General features: G+C 42.1%; 1 protein-coding gene across 1 annotated transcript in view; it reads left to right on the top strand.

Annotated features, from left to right (window-relative positions):
* The window catches only part of slc45a4a (solute carrier family 45 member 4a), a 55181-nt gene that overhangs the window by 8129 nt on the left and 26975 nt on the right, over positions 1-20077 (top strand). The window contains exon 3 of the mRNA XM_085395389.1: positions 12480-13853. Within this exon, the coding sequence (XP_085251515.1) occupies positions 13535-13853 (319 nt within the window). The 5' untranslated portion in view covers positions 12480-13534. The remainder of the gene's footprint in view (positions 1-12479; positions 13854-20077) is intronic.

The raw sequence follows: 20077 nt of genomic DNA, 5'->3' as shown, positions 1-20077 counted from the left end.
CCTCCTCTGTTTTTTGTTTTTTTTTGGTGGGGGGTTTTTCTGCCTTGTCTAGCTTGCAGCTCCCTTGTGGTTAGAAACCTCAGTGGGGGTGTTTGTGGGAAGATGCACACTCCAAAACACATACATGCACACGGTCTCTTTAAAAGTGGGCAGCCCCCTTGGGCAGCCCCTTTGGGCCATGCATGTGGGGGTTACAGTAATACAATGTTGGATAGTGGGGGGGTACTGTAGTGTGCAGGGCTTGAGGTGGTTGAGCTACAGTGGTGTGTGTGTGTGTGTGGGTATGTATCGGGTCTGGGTGACACACGAGTACTCTGACTCTGGGGCAGAAGTAGGTCAGATCTGCTGTCAGCAGCTTGTCAAAACCTCACCGTAACCAGCTTCACCTATTCAGATGTGCAGGGCCGCTTTAACATCAGAGGCCTTTGATGGTCATTTGTTGGCCTGTTAATTTCTGGGTCAGCAGATTATCCTAATAATGATTAGAAATTAACCACACTGTAGACACAACGCTGACATCCAGTGTCTAGACAGGCTCAGATCACCAGGCCTTGCAGATTAAAACAACAGTGTGCAGGCACGTGCGTGGCCTCGGTGTTCAGCCTGTTTAACCATATAATAATAATTTATTATAAATGTGAAATAGAGTGGTGTTCTTAAAAAGCTGAAGAGAGGCTGTGTAACATTTTAGCACAAGTCTAGCTTGCTGTCTTTACTTTAGCCTCAAACCTGGAAAACTTAAGGCCAGCGATGTCGTTTATTTTGATTTTTGAAGTGTAAGGTAAGCTTGCTAGCTGTGTTGTGTTTGAATTGGCTGCAGTTCGTATGGTGGGCCAGACAGAGTGCTAACTAGCCAGCCTGTTAGCTAAGAGGGCTAAAAATAAACATTAAGATGACCAGGCTATTACAGGCTGCTAAGCAAGCTGACACAACATACAGTCAAGGTCTCATCTCTCCTTTCCTCTCCTGTTTTATTTGCTAACGCTAACATTGCCTGTATTTCTTCTTTAATTCTAAAGAGATGATCACGATCCTTTCTCCAAAGTTCAATCTAAAATAAGTGTGAGCTTAAATAATGAACCGTATGTGAAATATTCCAGTCCTGTGACACAATCCTAGCTTTGACACAGACCCTAATTAGAAATGAATACAAATCAATGTGTAATTTCTTATATAAATATGCACTTGTTTGTCGCTCAGATATTTGCTCAGAGATACTGGCAGCTCAGCGACACAGGCACGACGTCCTTGTCGTCACCAGATGACGCACCAGTCGTGCTAATTCATACAGATGCCACACTCAACATGTATGGATGCTTCTTCAGGATCCAATAAATTTACTACTACTCATAATATTTAGCATGCAGTGTTGATGCTGTGACTGGGTGTAAAAACAGGGCCACTGTTGAGTCAAGGCAGCACCACCAGAGGAGACCTTGCATGTGTCGTGACGTGAGCAGACTGGTTTGCTCGTCAAACGGACAAGAACACAACAGCCACTGATGAAAGAACTTGTTGATGTCTGTTCAGCTAAGCCATCGTTATCAGTGTACCTCTCTGTACGTCTGTTTTCTCTCTTTGTTGTGGCTAATCTGTTGGAATAATGGGAATAATGAGATTACTGCTAAATTGTTAGCTGTGTTGTAGCCACAACATGCAGTAGTGTGCAAAAGCCTTGAAGTACTCACAAATGAGCCTTGAGCTCATTCCTATGTATTTTGATAGGAAAATTAGAAATGGTGCAGCAGTTTATTGAAACCATGAACTCTACGTCTAACCCAAGAACCTAGCTGAAAATGGATGGAAGAGCAGTCAGTGTCCTAGCAAAAACATCAAAAGAGCCTCAGAGAGCCTGAACAGCTATTGACTACTATTGACTAAGACAACTTGAAAGACTTTAAAGACTAAATGGCGAGACAGTCTGGCTCCTTGGAAACAAAATATAAAGAAATGATTGAAAATTTTCAACCCATAAAACCAGATATAACCAGTGTAACTCTTTTATAATTAATTGAATTGGGCAAATTTAATTTTTATTTAGATGTCACTGCGAGCTGTGTGGTTGTTGTGCCGCAGGTTTGTTGACACGTCTGTAGTTCTGCTCTCTGACTGAAAACAAGGAGGCTCAGATTAATCGTCTCTCAGACTCAGCTGCTCCTAATTATGCTCTCAAGTGAATTTGGGTTAATGTTAGTATATTAGTTTTGCCAGAGTTATGTAAATAGATCTAATATATCATTTCCCACACCAAATGAACACACCTCCTGCCTTATGCAAGTGGGTGGAATAATTTTATTCTAGTTGTTTGAGCTACTCAGATGCATAATATGCGCAGACATCATATAATAACACACAAAAGGAAATGATGTTTTAGGCAAGAATGCAATGTGTGGTGTCTCGTTTTCAAATTCCCTGATTTAGTCCATTTTGTTTTGTGGTGGGGAGACTTTTCTGACGTCACTAGTCAGCCTGTCAGTGACTAGAAGGTTAACCTTGGCTGAACTCGCAGTAAAACAATTTTTGTGGTGTCTCGTCATTTCATGGCGATGGTTAAAGCAAGCAGAGACATTTGGCGTCTATTTTGAGAGAAGGCAGCTGGGAGTTTCAGGTGAGGCTGGGACTGGGGATTAATTTAGAGCTGCTTGGACACCACAGGGATAAAACCAAGTCGGTGGGAGGCTCTTCTAAGTGTTTTAATATGCGTGTGTGTTAGAGTGCATGTAAGTGAACAGCACTTATATTATGTCATATTCATGCCACCCGGTATAGTGATCTAAGCGCTGTGTAATGAGTAGGAGATTTGTCATTGAGGCTACAGCACGTTGATACACATGTGCCCCCCTGTACTCCCTGCACTGCAGCACTGCTGCACCATAACACTAACAGCCAGCTTCCGTCTACCTCCCAACCACGCTCTGTTTCTCTTGCTCTCTTACCCCTGCCATCTGCTCCCCAAAAACTGGCCAGTGGTTGTTTTTCATGGGAAAATCATCTACAGAAAAAGGCTGTTCAAGTCTTTTTGCACATGCAAAGGTTTGCGCAGCATCCTGCGTGTTTACATGCCGCTTTTAGGGTGTAGATAACTGAAATGTAGACAACAACAGAAGATAACTCTTCTGAAACAGAACACTAAACATCTGCCAGTGACATATTTGTATTTCATTTTATCACTCTCCCACACAAGTGCACGCAAACGCAGACGCGCACACATTTTTAAAGCCACATACTGTGCCAACCAACAAAGGTTTTTTTCTTCTGAGACTTTCTTCAGTGTTGGAAACATTTGACTTGAGCCAACTCTCTTACCCAGTTAAAGGCCCTGAGAATTTCCTAGTTTACATAGCAGTCATAATAAGCATAGCATAATAAGTATGTGCGGTATTAGGAATATCGAAGATATTTAGTACAGAAAAAAATTAAAAGGCTAATGTATAAATATACTAAAATATCCATGACTCCTGCTGCTGATACACATGTCTCGGCTTTGGATATCAGCCAATAACTGAGTACACAACCAGTATCAGTATTTAATAAGCGATAAGCTGTCATCCTCAGTGTGAGTAAGAGACTGTGAATCAGTTTTTTTTTTTTTAAACTCAGTCACAGTAGAGTACAAATAGGAAAACGACCTCCCTGCAATTTGTGAAAAATCTGTCATTTACTGACCGCTTTCATGTATCTGCGGTGACAAACTGGTATCCCAGAGATTGAGAGTGCAACACCCTCAACCTCTGTGTGACTGTTTCCTATCACAAGGCAAGTGCACAGGTCACCTGGTTGGAGGAAACCTGTCTCCAAACAGTTGCAGTCCAGTCACTCTTTGTCATTTTGGCGAAGGTTTGCAAATAATTGCGGTCACATTTATAAATATAGACAGCTTGATTGCATTTTGTTGGCAATCTGAGTCAGTCTGTGAGCTCAACCTTCTCTTTATAATAGAGACCGCAAGTCAACTGGTTTCCCAATAGCTTTATTCAGGTTATATTCCTATATAAAAGGAAGGTTGCTGAGTATCTCTGTCATTTTGCAGTCGAATCTTTGTCCTGCATAAACTGTATAACATTTGTGGAGGAATTTCTTTCAAATTATGTGGAATCCCAAACAGGTTTGCAGTTTTATGCAGATTTATTACAGTTAATTGCAGTATAATACAAAAAATTGCAAGTTCGCCGGATTCAGTTGCAGACTGATAGCAGTATGACTGCAAGTGGTTGACGACATGGTCCCCGCCTTCAAAAGCAAGAAGATTAAAGGGTCATGGCACATGATTGCAACAATAATTTTGATTCTCTTGCGTGACTTTAGCGTTAAGCAGTATTTAAAATTAGCTTAAAATTGACCCAGTTGACTACATCTGGCTAGATTGCTCTAAGAAGAAGTGCAATAAAAGCTTCCAAGTGTTAACTGTAACAAAACAAAACAAAGAAAGAGTGAAGTTGCCAGCCGTCCACTCGTCCACAGTGTGTTTGCTATAAATCACGGCTAGCTGACTAGCTACAGTTAAAATTTCTGGACTCAAAAGCATTCACACCACATGGACACAAGTTGACCGTGACTCAGAGGGAGACTTTATTCCGAATGTAGTCAAGGTGTAAGGGCTGTAGATGTAATGGGTTTTTTTTTTTGGAGATTAAACAGGCAGGCTGTGATGAAGAGAGGTGAAGCGTGGCTGGCACAGTGTGCAGGCAGACTGATGGCAGAGACCGGGTGAGCTGGCTTGGCAGACAGCTAGAGTGGGCAGGCAGGGAGAAAGGAGCTGCTGCCGGTGAGCTTGAGGAGCTGAAGCTTGAGAGCAGGCGGAGAGGTGGGGGTGAAATCTAAGCACAATGAAATGAAATGAGTTTAACTCACTCACAAACACAATAAACGTGATAATGGTGTCTCTCCTGTGATGTCTGTCAGATAGCGACTGGAGAGTCGAGTAGATGTATGGCTGGTGATGAGCTGATGAGCCACCGGTTTTAGATGCTGATCGAATTGACTGCAGGAAATGTGAATGGTGCTACAACTACAAGTGACACACAGAGAGGCAATAGGACAGGAAAACAAGAGACACAGAAGAAAGGAGACAGGAAGGAGTACAACAAGGGTCATGACACTGACAGCAGTCTGTGAAATTAGATTACACAATTCCCTGCCCTTTTTATCTTTCTTTGGATCACAAATCCTTAATCATAATAATGCACAATATTAGGCTACTGATCTTGGAGTAATAAAATGCCTGCCTCTTTATTTTTATTTACTCAATGCACAAAAGCATCTGCAGCCCCTGCAGAATGTGAATTTGATCCTGGCGTCCTTGTAATCTATATGTACCTCTATATAGGTCAGCGTGGCATTGTTTACAGAGTGCACACGTGCTTCACTGCTCTGCAGCAACACAACTTATGTTTACATATGTGAAACAGTGATGATTTGAGAAAAGAACACACATAATTAATAATAATTAATTCAATTGGTCTGTCAGAAAAATGATGAAAAATATATATCATAACATCCCGAAATCCAACGCCTATCCCTCACATAATGCGTCTGATTAACAGTAAAACCTTTCTAATATTTAAAGTTTTATATAAAAAAGGATAACTTTTCATATAAAACAGGTTATCAATTATTTTGACTGTCCAAGAATACCTTGAAAATGTTTCCTGATCTCACACCTGTGGTTACGTCTTGGTTACGAGTCAAGATTGTTGTTTGCACTCAACTTTCAAAGGCGTTGGTGGATGTGAGGGACAAACAGACTGAGCGGCAGGTGCAATATGTTGCACTGTAATCAAACAAATCAAACACTGTTCTCATTTTACTACAGCAGTCTGAAATTAAAGTAAATGAAGCGTGGATTATATGTTTCATGCTTTATCATATCTTATTCTGTCAGCATCCATGGTGGCAACCAACACTGTCGTAGACAAACAGTGAGATTGTAAAGAGGTTCGTTGTGCTAACACACATATGTGATGATGTGGACTGTGGATCATAGCAGGACCGCTGCCTTTGAGCAGAGTAGCCTCCACCATTAACTAAAGGTTAGCTTGCTGTTGAGGCTACGCCTGGCTCGTGTCCCAGCTTCTGTAAAGTTAAATATCTACTGTACATTATACAGCTTCAGGTAGCCCACCATCGCCAGAGTACAATCATCCTTAAATTTGTGATTTGGAAATACAATAAGACCGACTAGATTAAAATAAATATTTGTTGCTGTCTCAAAAGTTGAACATATTTTACAGTATTTGGAATCTAGTTGTTTTCAGTTCTTGCAGAGTGCTAAGTAGTTGTTTTTTACTGTGCCAGCTCCTCATTAAAAAAATTTCTAGGCTGGTTTCGCTTTCCATGAGAACAATGTTTAAAACTGGTTCTAAACCTAACACTGAGCTGTGGAAGAAATTAAGTACTGCGCCTTTGAAACAAAATGAAGCCAACAATCACATATACGTAAGCTCAATTTTCTCTTTACAGCAGTTAAAACAACGAAAAAAAGAAACATGAAATATTTTCGGTGAGTTAGTCACGTTAAGTTCAAATCGGGATTTGTTTGTTTGGGGTTGTGTGCTATGGGAAGCCGCTGGCTCCAACTGTTGTTGTTGCCGCTTGCTTTCCAGCTCCACCCCTGCGCCCAAATTAGATGTTCTCGGCTTTGCATAACTGATAAGACTTGCATGGTTTTCATGTCTGCAAAGTCAACTTGCTTTGCAGAAGCGAGTCATGAGTCAGCACTGAAAAAGAAAGAGGATCAGGGGAACGGAGAAGGTGGATGAAGTGAGAAAGACAGCGCTCGCTCTGATTTCACGTTTGTGTCACAGGTAATCTGGTCTATGGAGCAAGAATAAACACTCACTAAAATAGACTCGGGTTATGCGTGTTTAGTGTGTGCACTGAAGAGTCAGAAATCCTGTGTGTCTGTGTGTGTGTGTGTGTTGCTCTGTGAGACATGGGACATGGCAGACTCTTAATTTGTCTGACCTTGAACTTCACAGGCATCTCCTTTGCTTCCCTCCTGCTCTTATTTTCCTCTCATCTTCTTCAGTAGGATTTTTAAAGGTTCATTGCAAGCATTTGTCTTAGTTGTGTTTCAGTCTGTGAGTGAGTCTTTCCTTGCATTTCACTCGGTTGCTCCCTGGAAAGCTGAGTTTCAGTTCTATATAAGCTGGTGCCGCATGTGTGTGGACTGATGATTAGAAACCATGCATTGCTGTCTGTGTGTGTGTGTTTGAGGACTACAAATGCAGGATGAATAGTGCTGCCTGAGCAGGAGATTGCAAGCTACTGTCCTTAAAGGCACCCATCCTCATATTTACAACCTACACAAAATTAATTTAGGCCTAAAAAGGATCTGAAGAAGAGACTTGGACCATGGTGTTGGTGATGGTTTGCTATTAAGACTCGGGATTTCACTGTCAGAAGAGATGGATTAAAAGCTTCTTGTGTTTACCAAATTATTCAAATTGATTCAGCTCCTGTTTCATGGCAGTTTTCACCCTGACAACTCACGCTGTTTAGCATTTCTTTGGTTAATGCGGCCGTTTGTGCTCAGCAGGTGTCCTCTCCCAGTCACTTGAGTTATTTTTGAGTATCACAAAAATGAAGCACGTCCAACCTTCAGTTAGTTTTATGCATTTCTTTATAGGTTTACTTCCAGGCAGAGAAATGTCATTATAGATAAGATAAGATAAGATAACCTTTATTAGTCCCACACGTGGGAAATTTGTTTTGTCACAGCAGGAAGTGGACAGTGCAAAAGTTATGACGCAAAAATTAGAATACAATAAGAATAAATACAGTACACAACTGTACAGAATAGAATAAAATAATATACTATATACAGTAGAATAAAATAGAATAAAAATATACAATAAGATAAAAATAGAATACGAATGCTATATACAACTGAGTAAAAATACAACGATGCCAGAAAAGATTATTGCACTTAGTGTTATTGCACATGTGTGGATGTGTGTGTTTGTTCAGTTAAAGTCTTTGTTGTGGAGTCTGACAGCAGTGGGGAGGAAAGACCTGCGAAATCTCTCCATCCCACACCGTGGGTGCCGCAGTCTCCCACTGAAGGAGCTGCTCAGTGCTGTCACAGTCTGCTGCATGGGGTGGGAGACGTTGTCCAACAGGGATGACAGCTTAGCCGCCATTCTCCTGTCACTCACCGCCTCCACTGGGTCCAGAGGGCATCCTAGAACAGAGCTGGCCCTTCGGATCACCCTGTTCAGTCTCTTCCTGTCCCCAGCAGAGATGCTGCCGCCCCAGCAGACCACACCATAAAAGATAGCAGAAGCCACCACAGAGTCATAGAAGGTCTTCAGGAGTGGGCCCTCCACCCCAAACGACCTGAGTCTCCGCAGCAGGTACAGCCTGCTCTGCCCTTTCCTGTAGAGGGCGTCTGAGTTATGAGTCCAGTCCAGTCTGTTGTTCAGATGAACACCAAGGTACCTGTAGCTGTCCACAGCCTCAATGTCCATACCCTGGATGTTCAGTGGTTGCAGTGGAGAATGCTTGTGCCTGCGGAAGTCTACCACCAGCTCCTTGGTTTTACTGGCGTTGATCTGGAGGTAGTTCAGCTGGCACCAGTCCACAAAGTCTTGAGTCAGTCCTCTGTACTCCTTGTCGTCCCCATCAGTGATGAGGCCGACTATTGCAGAGTCATCAGAGAACTTCTGCAGGAAGCACTGGGTGGAATTGTGGGAGAAGTCTGCAGTGTAGATGGTGAAGAGGAACGGAGCCAGAACCGTTCCCTGTGGGGCCCCCGTACTGCAGACGACCCTGTCCGACACACAGCCCTGAGTCCTCACATATAAATGTCATTATAATACTGAAATCAAATTGCAGAGTTGTAAAGCTTGAAATTGGCAGCGAGCATTAGGTACTATTTATTCAATCATTGTGTGGTAGTGTATGACTGTATGCATCAGCGCTGCCGTCATTTTTCACTAAAGCTATTCACTAAAATCTTGACTGTTACAGAAACTCCAGCTGTATACTTTCGGACAAAACATTTGCTAATCGAAGCTGCGTGACCTTAAATTTAAGGCTGTGCTATATAATACCAGTGCAATTTTTTTAACTTGACTTAGAGGTGTCACATGCCCATACCAGTCATATAGTCTCCACGCCTAGAGTGCACAACGAGACAAGCCCAGACATGTCTGAGGGCAAGAGCTGCACATCAGAGAGCTGCTTCAATGACCCTTCAACAAAGCTTAATACATTGTTCCAGCAAAAGGTGGGAACAACAAACGTCACCACCCAAGCTAAAAACACAAAGCTCTTGCAGCGGGTCATTTAGACAAAAGTAAACTAACGACTCAACCGACCATTGCTAGAGAACTTGCTAGTTGCACTCACTTACTGTGCAAGTTTAGTTACTTTAGTTATTAATAAACTGAAGCAGTTATGTCACATTTTTGCCTAAAAATCACTGGAAACTACAATCTAGGCTACTTTTGTACTTACATTTGACTTATTGTGTGTCACTGCTATAATCCTGCTGCTGATACCTTTAGTGTCAGTACTGTCAGTGACTGTAGCTCATTTGAAAAGAATACCCTTCATTTTCTTCACTCGTAAAGGCTGCTGCAATCACCAAGAAAACATTATTAATTGAAATATAGTTTTTAACCACTACTTTCCACCCCTTTTAAATTATTTCTTTTATTTTGAGACCCTGATGGTGTCAAAACTGATTATTAATATATTAAACGATTAGCAGAAAAATTGCTTTAGGAAATTCTCAATAGTTTATTATTAAGCAGTAAATTAAGAGCTGAATTTAGTGGTTGGCTGTAGCCCCTGAAGGCCTGTCATAGATGAAGAAACCAATTGACATCCTCACGATAAGTATTTAATCGTGTTGGTACTGTATCGGTTGTGTTTTTCTTCTTCATGTAGTTTTAAACTTCACATTGATGTGCGTACCATTTGGGGGGGAAAAAAACTCATTGCTTCCCATGACCAGAATTGCAGCGTCTCCACCCTGTTGGGAACCATAAATTATGTCCACCATCACACATGAAGTATTTGGAGATATGTGGCCAACCAGATTGGAACATTTTGTTGGTGTTGTTGTTGTTGGCATGTTTCAACATGGAGACTTTCAGCACATCACGTTCCCTCTGTCTTGACCGTGGAGATTCTGATGTTCTTTCTGTTGTTGTGCTCAAATCCAAACATAATTCACAAGAACATTTGGGGCATATTTGTATTTTAAATGTACGCCCGGAAAGAAGAGGGGCCGTTATGTAATCTGCTGCAGTGTGTGAGGTCAGGTGATGAGGGTCCTGTCTGTTTGTGCGCGATAAAATATTCAGGACCATCTCGGGGACATCATGAATCTTAATGAGGACATGTGAGTACACTAGGAGTGGAGGAAAGAAAGAAACTCTGTTGATCTGTCTCTTCTCCCCTCCATCGCTGGTTCCTCCCACCATCCACCTGTCAAAAACCCTCCTTCCTTCCACCCTTCCTCCCGTCACCGCTCTCCTTCCCTCACTCTAATTTTATTTACTTTCTCAATCTCTCGCTAAGAGGCTCGATAAGAGTCTTAGCACTGTTATTTTGCATGTGTGCTGTTCACGTGGCAAGCATTAGTGTGTGTTGGGTGTGATGAATCGTGCGGTCTCCATGGGTTTTAATCCAGTGGGCCACTGCGCACAAAAACACACACTTTGGAATTCGGCTCTGTGGGAAATTGTATTGAACTTCCATGCAGACTGTGTTTCTCTGTCTCTCCGTGAAGCGCGCTATTAGCTGAAGGCCTTCCCTTCTTGTACTCCTCTTTCTCCTTCTCCTTTTTAAAGATAGTTTTTTTTCATCTGCATGTCTGTCGTTTCTTCTCGCCACACACACAAGCCCTCTGTTTGAGACAGTAGCTCAACTTGAAAACATTTTAGCTCATAAAACACATGGCATTCTTTCATCCTTCCCGTCCAGTTTCAAAGACTGTCCGAGTGTCTGCGCGGATGAATCATGTGCTGAAACCAATTACACCGTTTAAAAATGAACTCTTTTCATATGAGAGAACACATACGTATGTGTCTGCCTGAATTGTGGTAGAAGCATGCTGATACTTAAAAACCCCCAAAAAACTCACACTTATAAATTCAAACACGTGTGACTTGGTTAGCCAAGTTACAGAAACAGACCTTTTCTCTATGCTGTGACCTTGTATATAACTTTGGTTTTATGTGTCCAGATTTGAATTATTGGTGAGTTATTGGAAGATTATTTTGTTGGTATTTTCACAACTTTTAATTGTAAAAAGCAGCAGAAACACTGGTTTATTTTGAGATGCTTATCCACAGGCTTTATAATGAAGACTTTTGAATAGGAACTTGTTTTCGAAAAGATTTTGATTTCCCATTTTTCTTTTGTTTTTAAAATCTTTCGTCATTACTTTTTTTTTTTTGTGCCAGTATTTCGCTACGTATACTCGCTGGCCAGATTGTTATTTACACCTTGGTAGTATCTTCAGAGCTACTTTAATTCTTTGTGGCACAGAATCAACAAGTTGGTGGAAACATTCCTCAGAGATTTTGGTCCATATTGACTTGATAGCATCACACAGTTGCTGCAGATTTATCGGCTGCACATCCATGATGTGAATCTTCTGTTCTGCCACATCCCAGAAGGTGCTTTATTGACCTTCTGGTCACTCCAGAGGTTATTTGAGTATTTTGGTGACAGGAGTTGTTCTTAGCTGACAGGAGTTGCACCTTGTTTGATCTTCTACTCTTCTTCATACCTTGTGCAAGTGTTTTTGGGTTTTTTTAGTTATTGCCTTCCTGTCAGCTCAAAGCAATCTGACTTCTGGCTTCAACAAAGCATTTTCACCCAAACAACTGCTGCTCACTGGATATTTCCTCTCTTTCTCTGTAAACCCTAGAGGTAGTTGTGTGGGAAACTCCCATCAGATCAGCAGTTTGTGAAAAACTCAGACCAGCCTGTCTGGCACCAACAACCATGCCCCTTTTTTAGAGTCACTTAAATCACCTTTCTTCCCCATTCTGATGCTCATTTTGAACTTTAGCACACCATTTTGATCATGTTTATATGCCTAAATGCACCTCGTTGCTGCCCTGGGATTGGCTGATTAGATATTTGCATTAACAAGCAGTTGAACAGGTGTATCTAATGAAATGGACCATAAGTGTAGATTGCATATGCATCGGTGCCAAATTTTATGAGAAGCCTGTTTGCACTGTGTTTTATAGTTGCTGATGAATCATGTAAGAGAAAAAAGAAACGGCTGTAGTTTCTTTTATACAAGCTCAGTTGTTGTTTTTGCAGCTGATCGTTATCACCTTCAAGAATAAAACCACTCCCTCATCTAATCTCAGCTGATGCATGAAAAATCACATCACTCGCACCTTCCCACACCTACCGAGCTCATTAGGAGATAACAGTAGGACATGTTTAAGATTTAAGCAGCTGTAGCTCACTGCTGTTTTTCTCTCCTCTTGCCATTTTTCTTCCAGATTGATCAGCCATTCGATGGGGATTTTCAGAGGAGCTCCGCCTACCGTCGCCGCATTCCCTCCTCCTCCTCCGACCCCCTCCCCCCGCGACCTTTTGATCGCCCCCACCCACTCCGTCATCCAGCCCTCCATCCAGCCCTCCATACAGAAAATGACTCTGGAACTCACTGAATGGTCTTCTATATGGATTTTTACTGCTTGTAATAGACAGTAAGAAAAAAGAGGCGCAAACCTCGATGACAAAAAAGCCATAAACACCCACAACACACACATACACACACACACCCACACACACACACACACACACACACACACACACACACACACACACACACACACACACACACACACACACACACACACAACAAACACAGCTACACACACAAACACTTTCATACCAAATAAAGCTGTTTTGCAAGCAGTTTCTCTCACACCTTGACGTGCACACACAAAAGAAGCAAGTGCACAAAGCCACTCTTGGAATGTACCGCTTACTCTTCCCATGAAATTCAACTGCTTCCTTTATTTTTCTGAGATTCTCTACAGGCCTTGAGAAAGCTGATTTTATTAGATTTTTTCCCTTCTTCCCAATTTAAACAAGGATTAAAAAGGTTGGGAATTTCAATTTGCAGTGTTTTTGGAGGACAACTTTAGAGGACAGCTGATTGCTAATTTTTTTCCTTCTTTTTCTGGATCTGTGATACATCTGGGGATAGCAGATTAGTTTATCTGCAAATATTTAGTGTCTTTAACCTTTATAGTTTTAGTAGGACCCAGTTTAACATACATTTTATTACCTCGCAGGCTGGGAAGCATCTATTACAGTTATTCAGCACTTCTTGAACACTTAAGAAATAGATGTAACAAGTGTATAACTAGCAAGTTACAACCACTGATTGCATTTTGTAGCTTGTAAAGATGGTAATGAAGTTACTTCTAGAAAGTCACTACTCGTTTTAAAGTACAAGTAACTTGAATTGAGGAGTATTAGGAGTAGTATTGTTTTTGTACTGTAGTATTGTTAGAAGGGGTGCGCTTGTTTTCCTGTTGCTTGCATGCCCTCCAACATGCCTCCCCAGAACACAGAGGCTGACACCATGCAGGTCGGATCTCTGGTGGGTGGGGTTAGCAGCAAAAACTCCACCGCATCAGGCTTGGATGAGGAGAAAGGAGGAGCAGGAGGCGAGACGGATGGATTGGGAGGCGGAGGCGGAGCGGCAGAAGGAGGCCGAGGAGGAGAGGAATCTGCTAGCGAAGGATCGATCGAAGGGATTCCTTTAAAGCGATGGGTGATGCACGGAGCCGTGATGTTCGGTCGGGAGTTCTGCTACGCCATGGAGACAGCGCTGGTGACGCCTGTGCTGCTGCAAATAGGTGAGCAGAGTCCAGATGATTTACATATGAAACATAGAAAGCCAACATCTGCAAAGTACTTCAGCTGCAAAATTGCTGTTTTTTAAAAATATCTGTTTCATGTGTTTTTTAAACTGTAGTTCAGGATCTACATCAAACTACAACGACCAAAATTATTAATTCACAAAAAAGGGAGGAAAAGAGCAGCAAGGTCTCACAATAAAGAACAGCCACTCACAAAAAATGTTGATTCTGTCTTTCTGGACGTGGCGTTGACAGTGGGAGAAAGAATTTATCACTGGCTAGCTCACTGCTATCAGTGAGGTATAACGTAGAGCAAAGAGTGTGTTGAAGACATTTCATGGTGTTGTGGAAAACATTTACTTCTAAGGATCGATGTTGGGATAAGCTCTGCAACATGTGCTTGACCAAGGTACCAGGGTTGTGACCAGCACTAGGCTGTCGTGTGGCCCGCCCATGGCTGGGTTCATGGGCATTAAGTTAATTGGTAATTCTAAACCGGTTGTAGGTGTGACTATGAGTGTGAATGGTTGCCTGTCTCTCTGTGACAGCCCTGACCCAAACTGACAACCTGTCCGAGTTCTACCCTGCCTCTTGCCCTATGACAGCTGGGATACGCTCCAGATGCTCCAACCCCTCAGATGGATGGATGGATGAAATGCTGTTGTCTCTTTAAATTGTAATGCCATTTAAGGGGACACCTTAGAAGCTAAAATGTCAGAGCACATATCTCATCTCCCCTTCACCTTGTTCGGATCTGCTTGGAGATTACCCGGCTTACACCCTGCCTCACAGCATGCACACACAGAGAACCAGACCTCCGGTCACAGTGGGCATGCTATCATTTAGAATAGAATAGAATAGAATTCAACTTTATTGTCATTGCACATGCACAGGTACAGGGCAACGAAATGCAGTTTGCATCCATCCAGAAGTGCTTTAGTGATATAGATATATTACAATATATATTAGCAATAGTATAGATATGTAAGTATATTACAGGATGGGTCTATTATGGTATGTTATAATGTACACGGTATGAAGTATGTTGTGAATATTCTATAACTATAAGTATGTACAGGCTGTAGTGAGTACAAGCTATGTACAGGATATGAACAGGATATAAATATGAAAAACTATACAGAATATGAAATGAAATAAATAACTTTACAGAATCTGAGATATACAGCTATACAGAAATGGGAACTATGCAAGTTGTAAACAGTTGTAGGATTAAAGATTATCGAATGTACAGAATGATTATTACAGAGCTATACAGTAGTGCAGTTAAGATAAGTGAGGGTGTAGATAGTTTCTACAGAGGCTATATAAAGTGCTAGTGGTGGTTCAGTCCATGTTATTATTGTGTGTTTGAGGGTACAGTTGTCCATTGTGGGTGTGTGTGTGTGTATGTATGTTCAGTCCATGTGTTAACGTGGGTCAGATGTCAGGAGGCAGAGTTCAGGAGTCTGACAGCTGTGGGGAAGAAGCTGTTCCGGTACCTGGTGGTCTTAGTGCGGAGGCTCCTGTAGCGCCTCCCAGAGGGCAGGAGGGTGAAGAGTCCATGTGATGGGTGACTGGGGTCTTTGATGATTTTCCCAGCCCTTTTCAGACACCGCTTCCTGTAGATGTCTTTTATGGCAGGAAGTGGTGCTCCGGCGATGCGCTGGGCAGTTTTCACGACCCTCTGCAACGCCTTCCGGTCCGAGGCAGAGCAGTTCCCGTACCAGACTGTTATACAGTTGGTCAGGATGCTCTCGATGGTGCAGCGATAGAAGTTCACCAGGATGTCTGAGGACAGGTGGTTCTTCCTCAGAGTCCTCAAGAAGAAGAGGTGCTGGTGAGCCTTCTTGACCAGTTTGGAGCAGTTGGTCGTCCAGGTGAGATCCTCAGAGATGTGGACTCCCGAGGATTTGCACCCAGTGTCATCTTTGCCTTTTGAAAATATGCCAAGTCCAGTTCTGTCTGGAGGGTACTGGAGTCTGTAGAGGAGATGGAGAGGGTGTGAAGAGAAAAATGTGAGAAACAGCCATAGCATTATTTGTACTATTTGTAGTTTCCATGTAAACCCCCCTCTTGCTTCTTTTTTTTCCTCTTCAAATTTCTCCTTCCCCTTCACTGACATTAGCGCGATGTCCTAGCTTACATAACCAAGGGGACATGAATAGGAAGTCGCTCTGTGGACACCGTGACTCCTGGCCGGCTCACCCGGGATGAGCCGCCACAGGGAACCGGGATCCCAAACATGCACTTCAAGTGTTTGTTGTGTCGAAGGCCAGCACTGAGATCAGCCAAATGTTGGAAATTTAAAGGCTTTCAGCTGAATTCAAAAGACTGGTGTGCTCTTGATGCGTAATATTAAAGCAGGAAAAGGCATCACAAGTAACAAAAAAAATATAGTGTGTCTCCTGTGGACACATTACACGGGGGAGCCGCTGCATGTTTTGGTTCTAATTTTAGCCCCGATTTAGCTGCCCTAGCCTAATTTTTTTTAGATCAGAATATGTCTGAGCTCCTCTTAGTAGATTTTGAAACTGCCAGGAGGTACAAGCCCCACAGATTAGTCTGCTAAAACTAAAGCAGACAGAACAGTGACTTTATTTGTCACTGAGAGGAAAGATAATCCATTTGTGTTTTTCATTCATTTTGACCTTTTACTCGTCGTAATTAATGAGAAGGTTGCCTTTCATCCGAATAAAGGAGATTCCAGTCAGTACAATACAGATAAACCGTGCTTGTTGTTATTATTACTACCAAATGCTCCGTGCAAAGCATTTTTATTAATAAGTTACAAATAAAAACGTGTACATTTGCGTCACACGTCGCTGACAAAGTGACACGCCTGCAGCTTCGACAGACTTGCTTTATTTTAGGCCTGGAAAAGACTACAAATGATGTTAAGATCTCGTGAAGCTGACGTGCCTATCATGTTAGCAGCTGCTGAAAATTAGGTCGATGAGAGTGAACCAAGACTGTACAGTCAAGATCTGTAAAGTCATAAAACAAGCTGAGCGAGGGACTGCAGGGATTGGAGTGGTCTGAGAGCTCATTAGTATGAGAGATTTGGGGAATAATGTAATAATTTCAACAAACTGTTTGGAAAAAATGGCAGGTTGGAATTTACTTTGCTTGTGGTAATCTTGTACTCTGTCTGACATTTTGGCAAGATTTTACTTCCCGTCCTGTTTTGTCTGCCATACATCATGTTTTGGATAGTTTAGCAGGTCTAAAAATGGAAATGAACTCCATGTATGCTTTGGTTAACCATGGAGAGTTTTCCTCATTTCCTGTGCATGCTGATTAGCCTCATGGATGTATTAATAGATCTTAATATGGCATGTCAGCACATCTTTCTTCCAGTAGCAAAGTAGAGCTAAAAAAAATCCCCTCTGGACCAGAGTGATTTTGCCTCATAAAAACACCATTGTAAAGTGTTGACAGGACCATTATAACAGAGCTGGAAAACTGCTGGCAGAACAAACAAGGTGGAAGCAAACCTGGAAGAGGAAGTTTTATTATGGCTTTTGGGTGAGCCACTTTGTTTTGAAATAGAAAAGGACTTTTCAGTTCTTATTTTACAACATCCAGAACCATCTTGAGCGTTTGGTTTTTATATCAGTTTAGAAGTTATATGTCTGTGTACGACTACGTTTCCCCCGACCCTTCACAGCCACAAAGGTTGCTTGTGTTTGCATTCATTCATGTTTTTAGCCTGCTAAAGGAAAAACAAACAGATGTAGTACCTGAAAACAACCCCCTCCTCTAACTGTGGGCAGAGCTCCAAGTTTTGGGATAACAATATCCCGCCCTCCCACCCCCGCTCCTCTATGTAGTTAGTGCTCTATGCACTGACTGTAGCTACTAGAATTAGCTAGATCGTCAGTAAGCTGGCTGGTTGGCTCTGCCTGAGTGAAACCATTGTATGTGTAACCCCACAACATTGAGGTCACAGAAGGGGAGAGGGTGTGTGTCTGAGTGTGTGTGCAGCTGATACAATTTGGTCAAGGAGCCCATATTTACACAACGCGGAGAAAAGCTAAGAAACTTCTGCCTTACAAGGGCTTGTGCGGGGAGCATGCCGAGCTCTCGTCTGTTCTTATACAAGGAGGCAGGCCTTTCCCCTAAAGGCAAGGGCACATATTGGGGCTGTTGAGACAGTTATATTTATAATTTAGGCATCAAATCGGACCAAATTGGGCTTGAGTCTTGTACAGTCTGGGCTGCTAGTTGGAAACAGTCGATATAAGTGAGATAAGATGATCACTGTGCAGCTTTTGTCCTTGTTTCTTGCGTTCAATTAAGTAAATTCATTTAAGGTCAATTTTATTCATATAGCACATGTTCGCAACAATGATCATCTCAAGCTGCCATATATTGTAAGGTTAAAGATTCACCAATATTAGAGAAAACCCCACAGTGGGAATGACAAACTTCCTTTGTTTACAGTAACAAGTGGGCTCAAAGAGGGCAGCCATCTTCTGTGACGAGTTAGTGGGTGATGGGGAAAGGAGGAGACAAAAGAGGTGCGCAGAGAGACAAGGATTCAATAAGGAAAGTTTTAAACCTAATCTTAGCAGCAGAGCAGGTGTGTGTTTACTGAACCCAGAGTGGGAGCTTGTTCCACAGAAAGGGGTCTGATAGCTGAAGGCTCTGCCTCTGTGTACCCTGCATCTTACCCTGTAACAGCTGGGATATGCATTGATATCTTACATACCCTGAAATGTTCTTGTTTATTTCTCTGTAAACTCTGTGTTTGTGGCTATTTTTTAGGTCATTTAAGCTGCCACACAGAGAGGCGAAGAGTCTTTTGAAAAGACGTTTTGCATCCAGTGCACTGCCTTTGATTTGTTCTGCTTGACCTGCAGGGACATTTTCCTGTTGTCTTTGTTGAAAATCACCCTCAGCAGGAACACCACCTAATGCTCACACAGAGATAAGAGTGAAAGGGAGTCAGCTCTACAAATGGGATTAAGAAAAGTGATAAGGTAAAAGAAAAAGGGCAGCGTGGGGGGTGGGGGCGATGAGTCCAGACCGTGTGCTGTGTCGATCTTTTCGGTTATGAGCGTGTCACATTACATAATCAGCTTTCTCAGAACTGACATCATAGGCAACTCAAGACAACTAGTAAAGCATCAAAATACTCGTTATTTGTCTTTATCAAATATATATGTATATATGTGCAGCTCCATACTAACAGCAGGCTGTTGGACTAACGTCAGATTAGGGACGTTATCAGAAGCATTGTGGTGTGAGAATTAAGTACCTACAGATACAAGGCAGTGCGTAAGAATCATGACAAAGAGTACATTTAATGTGAATACAGCAGAAGCTCGTGTTGGTTCATACAGAGTCACTTATAGCTCACATAGCCATTATTGTTTCACTTAATTTTGAGAACTGGATGTAATTTTATGAACCCCGTCGAGTACGTCGCTCGTTAAGTTACACCCACTGACCTCAAAAGTCGCTGTGTTTTGAATTCGATTAATAGAATAGAATAGAATCAAATAGAAAGCCTTTATTGTCATTGTATTCAGAATACAAACACAATGAGATAAGAAGGTCTCGCTTGGCAGAACTGTAAAAAAAAAAGAAAAAAACAGCCAGAAGCACACAGACACCCCCCCCCCCCCCCCCCCCCCCCCACACACACACACACACACACACACACACACACACTGACCTGGAGAGCAAAGACTCCCAGCACTCACCTACTAAAAATTGTTATATTTTCTTGAAATTTCAACTTTCCTTTGATGCAGATGAGCTCGTTTCAGTTATTTTCAGCAGTTTGTGTTATTTTGCCCACGTTCCTACAAAAAAGTAGATTTCTTTTTCAATTATTTCACGGAACTGGCTGATCCTCTAATGAAGAAAGGGTTGAGTAAATCAACTTAATACAATAAAAAAATTGATAAATAAAAACGAGCATGAGGCTAAACAATCTCAGGAGTAGCACAGTCTGATTCAAAGGTCTCTTTCTGACCCGTAATTATTTATAATCTGTTTATTTGCATGGTTGACTGCCCACCTTTGCAGGAATGCCACCATTGTGTTACCCAAAAGAGTGCAGGCTGGCTACTCGACAACTTTGTTGTCCTTCTTTGGTGGCCTTCTTAAGGAGATTACTTCAATCCAAAATGAAATGACCTTGTCTGCGGCCCAAAGGTGGAGCTCTCTGGATTAGTGTCTTCACCTTTTACTACATCTGATTTCCTCGAATT

Source organism: Rhamphochromis longiceps, linkage group LG22, assembly GCF_057381845.1.
Source record: "Rhamphochromis longiceps isolate RC_006_pf linkage group LG22, R_longiceps_female_GT1.1, whole genome shotgun sequence".
Classification (NCBI taxonomy): Eukaryota; Metazoa; Chordata; class Actinopteri; order Cichliformes; family Cichlidae; genus Rhamphochromis; species Rhamphochromis longiceps.
The sequence above is the reverse complement of the archived record's forward strand: the minus strand, read 5'-3'. Positions and strand labels throughout refer to the sequence as shown.